Source organism: Nannospalax galili, unplaced genomic scaffold (genome assembly GCF_000622305.1).
Source record: "Nannospalax galili isolate Female #2095 unplaced genomic scaffold, S.galili_v1.0 scaffold246, whole genome shotgun sequence".
Classification (NCBI taxonomy): domain Eukaryota; kingdom Metazoa; phylum Chordata; class Mammalia; order Rodentia; family Spalacidae; genus Nannospalax; species Nannospalax galili.
In genome coordinates this window covers 1,285,243-1,303,435 of record NW_008356327.1, presented here as the reverse complement: position 1 = coordinate 1,303,435, position 18,193 = coordinate 1,285,243, and the positions used below count along the sequence as shown (strand labels likewise).

The 18,193-nt window shown below is 39.8% G+C and overlaps 1 protein-coding gene across 6 annotated transcripts in view; it reads left to right on the top strand.

Moving 5' to 3' along the window:
* Positions 1-14,419, top strand: part of Pibf1 (progesterone immunomodulatory binding factor 1) — a 217,340-nt gene extending 202,921 nt beyond the window's left edge. For 5 of the 6 annotated variants that reach the window (XM_029556898.1, XM_029556899.1, XM_029556896.1 and 2 more), the window contains 2 exons: positions 4,128-4,298; positions 14,072-14,419. In XM_029556898.1, the coding sequence (XP_029412758.1) occupies positions 4,128-4,298; positions 14,072-14,122 (222 nt within the window). In that variant the 3' untranslated portion in view covers positions 14,123-14,419. Of the gene's footprint in view, positions 1-4,127; positions 4,299-14,071 lie in introns of those variants that run through there. The other variant, XM_029556900.1, reaches the window with a different exon arrangement.
* Positions 14,420-18,193: the final 3,774 nt, after the last annotated feature.

The window sequence follows — 18,193 nt, the reverse complement described above, 5'->3', positions numbered from 1 at the left end:
TATATGCATATGCAACGAATATAAATATGTGGGTGTTACTATATAATACATTTATATTAATATATTCACGTAAAGGAATCCTCATATAAGCCAACCATTAAAAACCTGAAAAACGTGTTCTAAATATTATTTTGGAATGCACTATAACAATATGATCCTAATAAGAATTTTACAGACTCTTACTGCTTTTAAAATGTTCTTTATCTAGCTTTCAGAGACTATGCTAATTTTGTTTTTACTCTCAGATGAACAAAAGTAGTGCTATGATCTTAGCATCCCAAATTGGGGTAATCATGGTCTAGATAAAACAAAGACATTAACTTCCCTTCTAATTTCCTGACAAACATGAAGGAAGATCTGTTTCTTATATCTACTCCTACATACACTGGCAAAAGCCAAAGAGAAGCAAAATCACACCTCCTTTAGGGCCCAGCTTCTTAAACTGTGAGTCACAACTCCCTAAGGGATCATGAAACTGAATGGGGAGGCCGTGAAAAATTGGCCAACAATACAGGGTTTCTAAACAAAAATTAATTCAAAATCAAACTGAATGAATCCAAGTTTTTTATGGCAATGCTTGCCCATGAAGCATCGTACAGCTTCCCTGCAGCCTTGGTTCTGAACACAACATGCACACTTGGCGCTGAGCATGCCCTCACACCACATACTGCCAAGGACCACTGCCTGAAATATCTCAGCTCAGAATGGAGACTATTATAGGGTATGAACTACAGTGTACTGTACATACAAAGCTTTCTGCTCTTAATAGCTTATGAAAAACAAAGACTTTTAATATTTTTCTATCACTATTCCCCAATATGTGACATATTAGTACACCTTTCAACTCTATTATGTTAAAACTGTTTGATCTTAAAAATTGCTATTTAGAAGCTGGGGGTGGTAGCACATACCTTTAATCCTAGCTCTTAGGAGGCAGAGGCAGGCAGATCTCTGTGAGTTTGAAGCCAGTCTGGTCTACCTAGTGAGAGGGAGGCCCTGTCTCAAAAGAAAAAAAAAATTGCTATTTAGGATCTGACATAATGTTGCATGCCTTTAATCCCAGCAATGGGGAGAATGGGGAGGCAGAAGCAAGTGGATCTGTGTGAGATCCAGGCTGTCTTGGTCTACATAGTGAGTTAGGTCAACTGGGGATACAAGGAGGCCCTGTCTTAAAAGAATAAAAAATAAAATTGCTGTCTAAGTTGCTGACTTAATATTAACAAAAAAATGTTCAATTAATTTGGTTTGAGATTAGGACAATTTCCAGTAATTTCTGAACAGCCCTAAACTTACTTCTACCATTTTATACCACATATTTATGTGAAGCAAAGTTCTGACAGTTATAAAATCAAAGTATTGATAAAGTCTGAAAAACATGGAAGATGTTTCACATCCTGCAATATCAACTCTTCAACTGAGACTTAATTCTTTTGTGTGTATATGATTTGATTATTTGTGTAAAAGTAAACAAGTACATCTGTCTCATTAAATATACAAACTTGCTTATGTCTTTGGTAAATGGTAAAATTATATGTATGTCAAACAATTGTTTTTAAATAAATCTGTGATGTATTACTAGTAAATGTTTGATTTGTATACCTGTTTTATATATCTGTATACCCCAGGTCACAAAAAAAATTCTCAGAGGGGCTGGAGAGATGTCTCAGTGGTTAAGAGCGCTAGCTGTTCTTTCAGAAGACCCAGGTTTGAATCCCAGCACCCACATGGCAGCTAGCAACTGTCCGTAACTACAATTACAAGGGATCCAACCTCCTCTTCTGTCCTCCTCGGGCACTGCATGACACAGGTGCACTTATACACATGCAGACATAACACTCATATACATAAAAATAAATCAAAAAAAAATTTTAATTCTCAGCTAAAAGGGATCCCAAGTGGAAAAAGTTTAAGAAGCCGTGCTCTCTAGTGTACTTAGGGGCTAACGCCCTCTGGTTTCCTTTCTCTCAGCTTTTTCCCTTTTCTCTTCATCTCTGTCCTCTCTTCTTCCCTCAGCAACTATGATAAACTAAACTTTCTTCTAAACTTTATGTACCTGTAGAATACTAGTAGTTATGTCGGAAGTCAATTTTGCCTATTTTATCTTCATGTTGAGACAAAAAATACAAAACCTTATAGCTGGTAAATACATTTTCAGATGAAAATGTGTTTATTGATAAGCTGGTAAACCATTATCTCCCCTTTTCTGACAAACAGAATAGGGACTAAAATCTACCAAAGGGGCTGAGGATATAGCTCACTTGATAGAATGTTTGTATAGCGTACACAAAGCCCTGGGTTCCATCTGGATGTACAGATTGTGGGGGGTGGATCAAAAGGTTAAGGCCAGCCTGGGCTACATGAGACCCCCTCCCATCTCAAAAAATAATTTTAATAAAGTCTTCCATAATGCTGTATATGTTTAACAGTAATTCAGTGGCTATATTCTTTACTATAAGGGAATACATAAATTAAATGACACAATCTTGAAAGCAAAATGAGCCCCTAGAAAGCTTAGATAATTGTCTGGAGTCATACATGTCACTCATGTGCTTGGGCAAGACAGTGGCAGCGCTGCAGAAGGGAGAAAGGATTATAAGCATCACATGTTCCAGCTCCCCTCCCAGCCCTAGCGTCCACTTAGGCAGCATGCTCAAACTCTGCAGCTCTGTTTTAAAATACCTACTCTAGCTAAATGGTTCTAAATAGAACTAATGACAGCCAGAAAAGAAAGGCCTGTAGGAACTTGCTCTGACATGGAGCTGCCGATGTCTATAAACAGATTAGTAGCAGGGAGCAGAGTAGCTTTCTGTTGCCCTGTTTTATGTCTTCGCAGGAGGATAAAATAATGGGGGGAAGAAAGTCACCTAGTACACAGTCTGCCCGTGCGTCTACAGATAAATAAGGTGGGGCAATATTAGTAAACCATCTCCCCAGGTATTGTGTTTGATGTATCACTTTTGTAAATGATCATGAATAGCTACTAACAACGTGCCAAAAGTTTGTCTGTGAGGGAAAAATAATAGGCTTAAAAGTAGACATCGTTGCACATTTTGATCTAAATTCTTCACAAAGCTCAATAGTTAATTTTCACTCACAAGACAACTGAAAGCTAGGCAGTGCATGCTTAAAATCCTAGCACTGGGAAGACTGAACCAGGAGAATTGTCATGAGTTCGAGGCCATCCTAGGCTACAAACCAGGAGAATTGTCTTGAGTTCAAGTCCATTCTAGGCTACAAAGTGAGTGCCAGGCTAGCCATGGCTAAATAGCACAGCCTTATCTCAAATTAAACTGACCATCATACAAATAAATGAATATTTTAAAATGGCAACTGGAGAGGCTGAGGTTTGGTTCACTGGTGAGGTACTTGGCTGGCATGTGCAAGGCCCTGGATTCAATCCCTAGGACTGGAAAAATTAAAATATGGCAACTGAAGGCAGCTCCATTATCATCTATAAAAGACTACAGGAATAATGCAGCTAAAGAGATGCTGAAGCTATATTAAACCTCCTGCTTGATGTAAGCCATGGCGAGTAGCCAAGGAAAAACTATTGGGATTCCATTTCTCTACCATCTTCATGTAGGACATCATAAGGTAATGGGATAGTTTGAGAGAGAGACTTACCAGACTGAGACTGCCTACCATGCACAAGCTGGTGTTTGATTTTCAGCAGTGAAATGGAGGGGAGGGAGGGGATGAGGACAAGGATGAGGATGAGGAAGAAGTGATGGTGCCTAACTCGGCTAGTGAACAAATATGTGTAGAAAGCAGCAGTGGCTCACAGAGCAAATTCCATACCAGTTTATGTTACAGTCTCGGGGTGGGATGTACACAGACTTCACTGGTATCTTTTGAAGCACCAAGCGTGACTCCAGTATACAGAAAAATTGGTGACCCGCAGCATATAGAGGCAGCTGTAATACTAAAAGTAGTATATTTAGGATTTTAAGGGTCGTCCATAATTATTGTATGTAAATAGTTTGTTATTTTCACAGCTTTCCTCATGTATGTAGTGTAATTGCTTCAAATATCTCTTCTACTTAAAGAAAAAGAAATATTTCAGCATCAATCATTATTATTCTGTCAGAAATCATATTTGCCACTTCCTTGTTTTCATATTTCAACAGGAATTGGCAGCGATGAAACAGATTCTCATTAATATGCATAGTAAACACTCTGAGAACGTGCTTCTTACTAAAACAGAATCAAGAACTATGACAGAAAAGCAAGCATCAAAGACTTTGAACATGCCTAGGGAATGTGAGGATAATATATTTATACCCAAGCCAACACTGTTTGTAAGTACAACTAGAAATGTTTAAAATTTTGATCTCTCATTTCTACTAAAAATGTCTTCTCATTCATATATATTTTGAACTTGTTTTAAGAGGATTGGGGGGGTTGTTGTTGTTGTTTTGTTTTTTGTTTTTGTCTTTTTGAGACACAGTCTCCCTGTAGCCCCAGCTGGCCTAGAGCTCACTATGTAGATCCTCCTGCCTCTGCCTCCCAAGTGCTGGGATTAAAGGCATGAGCCACCATGCCTTGGTGTTAGTTTTGATAGTTTTAGGCAAAGGCCTTAAAAGGTCTGCATTAACTGCTTTTTCCTAAATGTTTGTATTATCTGTCTTACAGATGATAGAGTTTATGTTTAATTAAGATATTGAACTTGCCTAGAAATTATCCTAAATCTAGCACTTTTCTATCCCCAGCTTTCAGAGATGAATTATAAGGGAATCAGAAATGCATTCTGCATAATTTTTAATCTTTTATGTGTGTATATAATGTGTATTTGTGTGTGTGTGTGTGTGTGTGTGTGTGAGTGTTTATGTCTGTCAATGCTGGGGGCACATCTGCTACAGCCCACATGTGAAGGTGTGAGGCCAAGTTTCGGTGTCCGCCCTGCACAGTGTTTTAATTGACATAAGAATAAAGGGATAAAAAATAGCACTTGTTAGCTGAGTGTGGTGCACACACCTTTAATCCCAGCACTTTGGAGGCAGAGGCTGGTCTACATAGCAGGTTCCAGGCCAGCTGGGGCTACAGGGAGCCCTGACTCAAACAAACAAAACTAAAAAGACAGAGAGCTACAACCTACATCAAATAAGGACAACTTACTATAAGGATGCATTCAGCTGTAATGGAAGCCAAGATGATAAAGAAAGCAGGAAGCCTCATCTGAGGAGCCTTGACACAAGGCTTGGAAATTTCAGCCTTGGAATTTCAGCAGCCATGGCTTTGCGCTTTCCCCTATCCATCATAGCTCTTCTGCTTACTCATAGCTTCCTTCCTCTAACTTGACTCAAGGCATTTTTCTGTGCATCCTTTCCACATCTGCTGTCTCAGTACGCACTTACTGAAGGGGAAGAACTCAGTTGTCTTCCTGATTTGGTTACCTTCTTGGCCCTTAATGTTAAACTAAACGATAATGAAAGTACAAGCGGCGACTCTCAGGACTAGAGTTAGCAGCGCTTGTGCAGCAGGCAGCACTGCTTCATGGCTTTCATTCAGAAACACCCAGTTCATTTGGGTATGATGTCTCCTACCTGTATTTCAGCATTTGTGAAGTGGAGGAAGGAAGAGTACCATGAGTTCAAGGGCAGCATGGACTACATAATAAGCTTTAGGCCAGCCTAGGCTACAGAATGAGAGTCCTTGTCTGAAAAAATGAAAATAAAAATAAAAGTCTCTGTAATGTCAGAAATACCAATTGTAGCTTCTTTATATAATTTGGCTAGTAAACTGTTAGAAGTAAATTTCTGAGTGAGAATTGAATTAGGGAATGAGGGTTAAATGATCTCAGACAGTCTTGTGTTTAGTCAGTAAAAAGCCAGGCCAACTATCAACTTGATGAAGTTAGGCCCTGCCTGTGAAGACTTAGAAATTCTTATTTGGGTTCCAGCCTGTAACCTTTTGGAAAACAAAGTAATTATGTCTACTAAGCACAGTCTTTCTTTTCGTAGAAGTTGTGCTGGCTGAACACTAATAGATTCTTAATCTCCAGAACTAAACATTACATATCTTTGAATGATAAGAATGAGTTTGAACCAGGTATGGTACCATATGCTGTAACCTCAGGCAAAGACAAGATTGCCACAACTTCCAGACCAACTAGGGCTATATAGTGTCTTTGAAAAAAAAAAAAAAGAGCTGTGAGTTCAAGGCCAGCCTGGTCTACATAGTGCATTCCAGGACAGCTGGGGCTACAGGGAGACCCTGTCTCAAAAAGACTTTTAAAAAAAAAAGAATGAGTTTGAGTTCATTCAGCAGAATATGATATTTCTGTAACTTGCTAGGTATCACCATTTCCTTGATAATTGGGCTGTCACTAGAATTGTAAATACTACCCACCATGCTGAGAATAATGCCTGCCTGATTAGTTGGAGCCATGTTCTTGCCTTACTATCCTGGCATGTTCTTTCATATTGCATAGGAGAAACATCTTGCATGAACCTCATGCCCAAACTTACATAAAGTGGCAGCTTCTATTGTGGCAGACCCACATTCATTTGTTCATTCAAAATGTGTTTGTGATTTTGTGCTAAGTAATATTTCTAGGCATTAAGATAATCACGCAGCAACCTCCTCCTCATCCTTTTTGGTTGGTTGGTTTGTTTGTTTGTTTGTTTGTTTGTTTGTTTGTTTGGTCTTTTTGAGATAGTGTCTCCCTACAGCTCCAGATGACCTGGAACTTGCTATTTAGAGGCTGGCCTCGAATTCACAGATGCCTGCCTGCGTCTGCCTCCCAAGTGCTGGGATTAAAGGTATGTACCACCACGCCCAGCAACCTCATACATTTGTACAGTTTTTAATGTTAATAGTTAAATAATTGGGGGCAGGGATGTAGCTTAGTGGTAGAGCACTAGCCAAGCATACACTAGGCCCTGAGTTCCATCCACAGAAAAAAAACAAAGAACTTCAGAGTTAGTCCTAGATAGTGGGAGCGAGTACAGGGAGCCACAGAAAAGAGAGCTTCAGATCAGCACAAGACTCAATAAGCAAAAAAAAAAAAAAAAAAAAAAAAACAAAGAGAAGATTCACTGTCTAAAATGCAGACCATTGTTGAAGAGCCAGGACTGATAGCCTGTAATCTGAGCACTCAGAAGGCTAAGGCAGGAGGCTTGCCACTTCAGGGCCAATCTGACTACACAATGAGATCCTGTCTGAAAAATAAACATAGTGAATCGTATAGGATGTGAAGGTATGACAGATGCTGTGAAGGAAACTAAAATAGGAAGGAGGTGAAGGTGCAAAGGTCTAGCCTCCCTGAAAAGCTAACACTTAAGACCAAAGGAAGTGTAGAGCACCTGCTCAAGATTTGAGCAGCTGGATTTCTCTTAGATTCTATCCACAGAGGATAATATTGAGGAAGGGTATTTTGTTATGGCTTGGTTTTTAGTTTCGTGAAGCAGGGTCTCATTTTATAGCCCAGACTGGCCTCAAAATCAGGATATTCCTACCTCTGCTTCCCAAGTGCTGGGATTACAGGCATGAGCCACCACTTTGAGGGAGTTTTAAATAACAGTACTCTATGTAAAATCAATTCTGATGAAAACATACTTAGCTGTTAAATGCATATGAGATTGGGTTATTTTTTTTGTCCTATTTAGGTAAAATGAAAAATATACAGTAAGATAACATCTTTTTAACAATGAAGTTCAAGTAACTAGCATTGGAAACACAACACTTCTCTTCCTCATTTCCCTCTCCCTCCTTTTCCCTCCCTCCTTCCCATTTTCCCTCCCTCCCCCTCTTTCAAAACAAGATTTCAAGTATTCCAGGCTGACCTCAAACTTGCTGTGTAGTGAAAGGCAGCCTTGGACTTCTGATCCTTCCACCTGCACCTTCCAAGTGCTGAGATTACAGGTGTGTACTGCTGGCTTGTGTGGCACCTAGGGATCAAGCCCAGAGCTCTGTGCATGCCAGGCAAGCATGCCGCCAACTGAGCTGCATCCCCAGACCCTGACCTTGACTCTGAACCTCCTGCCTCCTAAATGCTGAGGTTACAGATGCATGCCACCAAACCCAACATTCAAGGTATTTTGTTAAAAAGCCCATTTTTAATTTTTGTTTTTATTGTAATACAAAACATATAAGCTCTGTTATCTTAATCATTTGAATAGTACAGTTTAGTAATGCTAAATATATTCAAAATCTAATGAGAAAAATCTCTAGAAATTTTTCCATCTTGCAGAACTGAAACTGTAGACCATTAAACAACTCCCCTTTTCCTTCTTCCTCCAGACACTGGTAACAACCATTTTCTTTTCTGTTCTTTAAGAATTTGACTAATTTAGATCTGTCTTTCTGTGACTGGTTTATTTCATTTAGCGTAGTAAGTTCATCTTTGTTGTATCTTGATATATTAACATGTTTATATATTAATTTCAATTGGGCATGGTGGAGCACACCTGTAATCTTAGCACTTGGGTAGCAGTGACAGGAGGATTACCTTGGGGTTTGAGGCCAACTTGGTTGAGATAGGGAGTTTCAGCTCAACCAGATCTACATAGTGAGATTCTGTCCCAAAATTTTTTAAAAGTGTAGTACCTCAGGCTGGAGAGATGGCTTAGCAGTTAAGAACACTGGTTGTTCTTGCAGAAGACCCAAGTTCAAATCCCAGCACCCACATGACAGCTAACAACAGTCAGTTAACTCCAGTTCCAGGGTATCCGACAGCCTCTTCTGTCCTCCGTGGGCATTGCATGACACGGGTGCACTTACCTACATGGAGGCTATACATTCATACACTTAAAATAAAAAATTAAGAATAATAATTTTTTTTTTTAAATGTAGTACCCCTTACAGAATTGTCCTATCAGTCAGTTTTATTGCTGTGGCCAAATGTTTGACAGAAACAACTTAAAGGAGGGAAGATTTGTCTGGGCTCACATTTTCTGAAGTTTCAGTTCTTCATGACCAACTTTGTTATTTTAGGCCCATGGTAAGTCAGAGCATCATGGCAGGTGGTACATCTGGCAAAGGCTACTCAACTCAGAACAGATAGAAACAAATCCTGAGGCAGGGTCTGGGGACCAGGTATAACCTTCAAAGGCAGGCCCCCAGTGGCCCACTTTGTCCAGTTAGGCCCTTCCTCTCAAAGAGTGCCACCACCTGGGGACTAAAAGTTTAATACATAAGCCTTTGGAGACCTTTCATATTCAAACAATAACAGTCATTTAGACCTGTAGGACATTCTGGCCTGGAACTGGCTATGTAGACCAGGCTGGCCTTGAACTCACAGAGATCTGCCTGCCTCTACCTCCCAAGTGCTGAGATTAAAGGCATGGGCCACCACACATGGCTATTCATTTATTCTTAAGGCTTACTTTACTCTACACACAGGGTTGATTGTTCCACAGTCTAGTAATGAGAAGCCATGTCTATACTATAGGGTGATAAATACTAGCTAAGCAGCAAGTGTAGAATACTGTGAGGTCTCCTTTGTTTCCCTAGACAACAGTGAAAGATGAATTACTGGAATGAAGGGAAGAAGCTATAGGCTTATGTTAATTCAGTCAGAAATTAGCAAGGTGTTGATGGAGAAGGAATTGATGGCTAAAGGAACTGGAGATGAGAGACACCCCCCATGAGAAACAGTGGGGGGGAAGGCAGGGTCATTCTCGCCAAGCATTTGAAAATGGAGTTAAGGAGGCATACAAGGGATCTAGAAGACAGTCTTCTTAACAAGGGTTTATGGTTAAGCCCTGACTGGTCTCAAATTGGTGATCCTCCTGCCTCAGGGCTGCACCACCATGCTCAGCTTAATAGATAGCCACTATTAACAGTATGTAGTATTTGATGTCCTCCTAGCCTCTGGAGCTCACTTCTGTTTGTTTCTCAGGCCTCAGCTCAATCACCTCTACTCTAGGATGTCTGTTCTAACACCTCAAGGTTTCTTTTGGTGTTCTTTTTAAGAACCTAAAGACTATACATTTTTATTGTTGTTGAGATAAGTTTTCACACAGCTCAGGTTTCACATAGTTAAAGGCTAGTCTCAACAAAAAAATAAATAATATGGTACCCAGGTATCATAATTAAAAAATTAAAAGTAGAAATGTTGCTGGATGTGGTGATGCATCCCAGCACTCGGGAGGTGGAGGCAGGAGGATCAGGCATTCAATAGTGACTTCAAGGCCAGCCTATGTTATATAAGACCTTGTCTCAAAACCACCTCTTCTTCCCAAAAAGCACAAGAGCTAGCTATACAGCTGAGGATGATCATGAGGTTCTATCCTCTTGCCTCCACTTCTTCTTTAAGAAAATTTATTTTTATTTGTGTGTATGAGTATTTTGCCTACATATATGTAGGTGCACCACATGCGTGGAATGCCTGCAGAGACTAGAAGAGGGCCTAGAACTGGAGTTAACAGAAAGTCATTAGCCACCATGTAAGTGCTGGGAAGCAAACCTGGATCCTCAGAAGAGCGCAGCCGATGCTCTTAACTGCTCAGCCATCTTTCCAGTTCTTTAGTGTGAGGACTACAGGTATACACTACCATGCCTGGTTTTATGTATTACAGGAGATTGGTCTTAGGGCTTCATTCATGCTAGGCAAGTGCCCTACCAACTGAACTACATCCCCAACCCGAAGCCTCTACACTTTTTACAATTATTTATTTGAGTCATTCACTCAATAAACTATGCATTCCCATGGGAAGTCACAAAATGATGTTTATGAAAGGTGGTTTAATGAACAAATTTATCTCTGCTGTTAACTTTTAATCTAAATGTGCCTTATATTAATGAGAGTATTTGGCAGCTGCCCCCTATATTAGCCTCAGTTCTGACACTGGATAAAATTGAATATTGGATTTTTGAATATCCAATTAATATTTTTTAAAAACTAATCTGCGGCTGGGCGTGGTGGCACACGCCTTTAATCCCAGCACTTGGGAGACAGAGGCAGGCGGGTCTCTGTGAGTTCAAGGCCAGCCTGGTCTACATAGTGAGCTCCAGGACAGCCGGGGGGAAAAGGGGCCCCTGTCACAAAAAAGAAAAAAAAAAAAAAAAAAAAAAAAAAAAAAAAAACTAATCTGCATGATACTGTGATGGTGTATACATATCTTTAGATATTTGTTTAAAGCTACAGAATTTCTACCAGGAATGAACCCTTCTGTAAAGTCTGGCCTGAGCATTAACATGTCAGTGTTGGTTCAGTGGCTGTAACAGATGCACCACTGTGGTAAACGGTGTAGATGACAGAAGAGGCTAAGCATGTGCTGGGGTAGGTGGCGCATCTAAGCCTTCCTTTCAGTTTTGCTGTGCACTAAAATCTGCTCTAAACAAAGTCTTAAGAAATAAAATCAGGTCAGTAGGACTGATAAAATTCCCAGCCAGAAGATAACTTCATTTTACAGCACCAGTTAATAAAGTAGAGCTCCAGCCAGACATAGTGATGTACACCTATAAACTTGGGACTCAGGAGATGGAGATAGAAAGATAAGGAATTTAAGGTCATCCTTTGGCTACACTGTGAGCTCAAAGCCAGCCTGAACCACATGAGACCCTGTCTCAAAAAAAAAAAAACAAGAACGCACAACAAGATGACTCAGTGGATAAAAGTACTTACTCTGCAATCAGGACAGCCTGAGTTAGATCCCTGGAACCCACTGTAGGAGGAGAGAACCAACTCCACAAAGTTGTCCTCTGACCTCACACAAGCCATGGCATGCACAATGGCCTCACATATATACATATCACACACACACACACAAATAATAATAATAATTAGTAATTAATAAATAAGAAAATTTTTAAGAAAAGAATAAGGCATGATGGTATACCCTTGAAAATATAGCCTCAGGAAACTGAGGCAAGAAGATTCCCATGAGTTTGAGGCCAACCTGGGCAACATGGCAAGGCCCTAATCTCAAAAAAAATCTGGGTATAGTGGTACATGCCTATAATCCCAGCATGTAAAAGGCAAAGGATGGGGGATCACCACAAGTTTTTTGAGGTCAGCCTGTTCCACATAGTCTGGGCTACCCAAGGCTACATAGAGAAACCCTGTGTCCAGAGCTGGGCTTGTGGAGGGAGAGGGAGGATTAAAAAATTTTTCAGTGAAAGTTAAGAGATTGTTTATAGAGGGGCTGGAGAGATGAGTCAGTGGTTAAGAGCACTAACTGCTCTTACAGAGGATGCGGGTTCAATTTCCATCACCCACATGGCAGCTAACAACCATCCTAATTCCAGATCCAGGGGATCCGATGCCCTCTTCCGACCTCCATAGGCATTGCACAACACAGGTGCACTTACATTTGTGCAGGCAATACACTCATACATAAAATAAAATAAATAAACTAAAATTTTAAATAGACTGTTTAGAATGGATACAGCAGATAACAGGTGAATGCTAAGAGGAAGAGAAGTCTAATGGTTCTGGTTGTAGCTCTAGCTGGAAGCATGGCATACAGATGAGGGGTCAAGGCCACAGGTGGTAACTGATGCTGGCCAAGGTCATGGATAAGGTTGGGAGGAGCTGGTGAACATGGATACACTTTCAAAATTGTGTACATTCATTATGACATGAAACAATCTAAAGAAGAAAAAAGTAGGACTGAGAAATGGTCATTAGTGGTAGAGAGCACTCTGCTAGAATGTGTGAGGCCCTGGCTTCCATCCATCCCCCAGCATCAATAGGAAAGGAAAAAAGTATGTACATGTGATTTTCAAGATTTGGTTCTTCATAAGTTTAAGTAGATCTAAGTGGTAATTGAGAAAATTGAATACTTAATATAGAAAATTATAAGATGTGATTGGGAGATGTGGCACAAAGTCTTGTATAGCCAAAGCCAGCCTTGAACTCACTATGTAGTCCAGGATGACCTTGAGCCCCTGGATCCTCCAGTGTCCATCTTCCAAGTGCTGGTATTACAGGTGTGTGCCACCATACCCAGCTTAAAATAAGATATTATTATTAGAATTAGTGACTTTAAAAATTCTGACAGTTCTGTAGCAGTTCATCTCTCCTGTTTTCTGTTAATACACCTTGGGTAATTGTACCTTGAAATGATCGAGCAGTATACCCAAGAAGTAAGCCAGTCATAGTGGCTCATACCTGTACCCCCAGCACTCAGAAGACTGAGGCAGGAGCATGACCAGAAGTTCAAAGCCTACTTGGACTATATTATAATGAATTCCAGGCAACCAACCTGGGCTACAAAGTGAGAAACTGTGTCAAAAAAACAAACAAACCCAAGAAGTACTATGGCAACTACACAACAGTTCAGATGATGCAAACATAATAACTTGAATAGAGGAATTCCTCAATCAGTATCTGTTGCATAAATGAATATCCAGATCCGTGTAAGTGAGATAACTAACAGAATTGTGGCTGCTTTTCTCTAAATCTCTCTGAAAGGAGGATCAATTTATAAAATAGTCACCTCTGTAGAGTATATTAAAAACAGGCTTTGAAGGGTTGGAATGTAGTTCAGTGGTAGAGTGCTTGCCTAGTATGTCCAGGGTCCTGAGTTCAAGCCCCAAACCTGCAAAAAAGAAAAAAGAAAAAAAAAAAAATAGGGGTCAGCAGGATGGCTCAGCCCATAAAAGTGCTTGACACACAAGCCTGATGACCTGAGTTCTGTCCCCATCACCCACATGGTAGAAGGAGAGAACCAACTCCCTCAAGTTGTCCTCTGACCTCCTTATTTGTGTTACAGTGGCATTCTTTTCTTGGAGCCCCTCCAACTCTCAGAAGTACCTTCCCACCTTTCCTTAATAAACCTACGATCAGCCTGCTTACTCATCTAAGTTTCCGTATTATTTCTGGGTGTGAGACAATGAACTCAGAAGTCTCTGGCTCAGGGGAGTTTTGGTGACGGCTCATTATCTGGGACCCTAGCACCCAGAGTTAAGCTCACCAAGAGCCTCCAAAAATCTAGTTGCACTAACATCCACTTAACCAGATAGGGGAGATCATTTCTTACAAAGGAGTTTATGAATTAAAAGGAGAAGCAGATTTTAGTATAACCTTCACAAAGTACCCCACACGTAGATATGTCATTCTCCAAATTGCCTCTCTCTTTGTAAGCATTGTATTTGATTTGGTTTTGCCTTTGCTTTTTTTCAGACTAAGAAGGAAGTGCCAGAATGGTCTAAGAAGCAGAAGATGAAGACGTAGTACTTTGTGGTGCTAGAACCAAACTCAGAGCCTCATGTGCTAGACAAACCCTCTCCCACCATGACACATCGCAGCCAGGACTTAGTGCTCTGCGTGGGCGTGGTTGCTGTGTCCTTATTTACTCCCGAAGTACTTTTTCTCATGGAAAGAAAAGGTTCATTTTAATCATGTGCTAGACATTTTCAAATATACATAATTTAATGTTTATTTTAACTCATGTTAAATTAATAGATTTCAGTAAAAAGTACAAACCTCCTATACTTTGTATTTTACCTATTTTATTATAAAATAAATACCTTATATACTATGACAGGATTTTAGAGTATTCATTAAGTATGAAGTGCACCTTAAGGGTTTGCCTCACAGGTGTTTTGGTGAGCAGATTTTTCTGGACTACATAAATTCCGAGATCATATATTATAATACAAATACCAAGACACCCTATATTTTCTTAAACGAAGAATCATTCTGAGGCAGGCAAGATGGCTCAGTGGGTAAAAACACTTGTTGCACAAGCCCAACAATCTGAGTTCAGTCCCCAGGACCCATAATGGAAAGAGACAACTGGCTCCCAAAAGATGTCCTCTGACTTCTACATGTGCACCATGGCACATGTGCTCTTGACCTCATACACCACATACATACACAATAATAAAAAAAACTTCCAGTGATAAAGCATATATTACATTTTTAAAAATCATGGGACTAGAGAGATGGCTCAGCAGTTAAGAGCACCGTCTGCTTTTACAGGGGACCCAAGTTCAGTTCCCAGCACCAACTGTCTGTAACTCCAGTTCCCGGGGACCTGACTCCTTCTGTCCTGCACAGGCATTGCATGACATGGGTGCACCCACATACATGCAGGCAAAACATTCATGCACATAAAATTAAAATAAACAATTTTTTTTTAATCATTTGTGAAGTCTACTAGAGGACATGTCTAGTACCCTAGAGTGGTAGCCAAATACCATGTAGGGACTTTGGGTTTTGTTTTATTTCATTTCGTTTCATTTTGTTTTTCTTAGATTTCATATTAACTAGTAAAATTCGGCCAGAAGTCCACTATTCTGTTGGTGAAGTAACACTTTAGTGTAAAGTCACTACATTGCTGGTCCCATGCAGCATCAGCCAAATGTGTCCTCAGTGAGAAAGGAAGCCGTAGGATTTGTTTGTCTTGTCATACAATCCATTCCACCGTGTGTGGTGCATACCTAGAATCCCAGCACTTGCATGATTAAAAAGAAAGAGGGCTGGAGTTGTGCATAGCTCAGTGATAGAGTGTGTGCATAACACGCAGGAGTCCCTGTGTTTAACTCCAGCACTGCAAATAATAATAACAATAATAGGAGCAACTTAAGGAAGAAAAGAAAAATAAGGAAAGCTGCACAAAAGTCAACTCCAAATGGATCAAAGACCTCAATGTGAAATTGGAAATCCTGAAACTATTAGAAGAAAATATTGACAGTAACTTATAAGATAAAGGTATAGGAAAGGATTTTCTAAATCAGAAATTGCTCAGGAATTAAGGTCAGCAATCAATAAGTGGGACCTCATTAAACTAAAATGTTTCTGTACAGCAAAAGAAACAATCAAAAAAGTGAAGAGAAAACCCACAGAGTGGGAAAAAATCTTCACCAGTGACACATCTGACTGACGTTTAACATCCAGAATACATAAAGAACTCAAAAACAAGCAAGAAACCAAATGACACAATTAAAAGATGGGCTAAAGATCTAAACAAGGGAAGAAATAAAGATAGCTAAGAAACATTTAAAAACGTGTTCAACATCGTTAGTAATTAAGGAAATGTAAATTAAAACCACCCTAAGGTATCATCTTACTCCAACCAGATTCCCTAGGATCAAGAGAACAAATGATATCAAATGTTGGCGAGGATGTAGAGAAAGGGGAATGCTCATTCACTGCTGGTGGGATTGCAAACTCGTGCAGCCTCTATGGAAAAGAGTGTGGAGAACTCTTAAAAAACTAAAAATGAGCCTACCATATGACCCGGTTATACCACTCCTTGGCATATACCCAAGGGACTCATCCTATTGTAGAGACACTTGTACAACCATGTTTGTTGCTGCTCTTTTCACAATAGGTAAGCGATGGAAGCAACCTAAGTGCCCCTCAGCTGATAAGTGGTTAACAAAAGTATGGTATATTTACACAATGGAGTTCTAGTCAACAGTAAAGAAAGATGAAATAATGAAATTTGCAGGTAAATAGATGGATGTAGAAACTGTTATACTAAGTGGAGTAACACAGACTCAGAAAAACAAATGACCTATGTTCTCCCTCATATGTGTGTCCTAGCACCAAATCCTTTTAAATTCCAGCTCCTTTTAGTAAGATGATGCTATATAGCAGTCCCTTCTACACAAAATAACTACCATCATCATGACTTCAGCTGAGCCTGATCACTAAACATGTCACAATTGGGCTTGTTGATGGTTGTGCTCATTCATTAAAGGAGATCCAGGGAGTATCACTGGACCCTTACTGGAGTATCCAGCCACTCTTCCCAGACAATTGTATGTAATTTGACCCTAATCACACATGGCCTCCTGGATTTGGGGAGGGCTAAAGTATACAGTCTGGGGAAGACTAGGAAGAGAAAGCATGACCCATGCTATCCGGTGTGCATACCCTCAGGTCATAGGAACCCCTCAGTTATCTTGGTAAGTAAGCTCAATAAATTCTTTGGTTCCCCAGTAAAACTTTAATGAAACATTGGCTCGACAGTAGAACCTTGAAAGGGAATAAGCATTGCTTAGCATCCCCAGGAAAAGAAGTTCACAACCGATAGAAAATTTACTTGTTAATGCTATTATGTCTCATAATTATTTTCTCAGGTCATAGGAACCCCTCAGTTATCTTGGTAAGTAAGCTCAATAAATTCTTTGGTTCCCCAGTAAAACTTTAATGAAACATTGGCTCGACAGTAGAACCTTGAAAGGGAATAAGCATTGCTTAGCATCCCCAGGAAAAGAAGTTCACAACCGATAGAAAATTTACTTGTTAATGCTATTATGTCTCATAATTATTTTTTTAAAAAAAGAAGAAAATGAGAATGTAAAAGATGTTAAAAGGATATGGGACACACTAGTTTAGGCCTCAAAGTATGGCTGATAAACATCCAATAAGGTTAGTTCCACCAGTCTGATACTTTTAATTATCATGTGCTATGTAGATAAGGCTTAGGTAAAGAACTAAATATCCTCAGATAAACATTGACCAGATTTAGGAACAAAATATAAATCTAGTCAATGTTTATTGGAGAATATTTGGTTCTTTAAGCCTTATATACATAGCACATGATAATTAAAAATATCAGACTGGTGGAACTAACCTTACTGGATGTTTAACAGCCATACTTTAAGGCCTATACTAATGTGGTCAGAGGGACTTAACAGTTTTTGCCCCTTTCCCTCCAAGGTCGACTAAGTTTGAGGAACTATGGAACAGCTCTCAAAATGTCCTGTAACTGTGGTGAGTCACCTGTCCACTTGTTCAGGGAGGACATGGAGACTCCACGAGATAGACTTGAACCAGTGTCCACTCTACAAAGAGGAGGGTCAACTTAGAGGAAACATTCATGCTTCCAAGTGAAGCCAGACATGATTGAACAAGACCTTTGACTTATCTTCACATATCTGGAACTGGTAAATTCTTTTTACCAGAAAGGAGCCAGGAGCTCCTCCCAAGCCCATGTGACCCCTGAGGAACAGATCCTCAAATGAGCTTAAGTGTAAAAATAAATTGATTTACTTGGGCCAATTGTATGGTCTTAAATACCCAAAAAGAAAGGATAACCAAAGAGTAAAGTCATCAGTACACTTCTTTAAGAGTTCAAGGAATTACACTTCCCAGACATTAGTCTTAAGTCTATAAAAGTCTATAAAAATTATTTCTCACTGATGATTTTGTTCCTAACCAGAAAGTGCTGCTCAGATGTAAGACTTCAAATCTTGGTCTCCAGTACTGTAGTGCCCACCTGTAGCTAAGGGAGACAACCAGTTATTCTAAAATGTTGTATAAATTTGTTTTCTCCCCCCATTTAGAAGT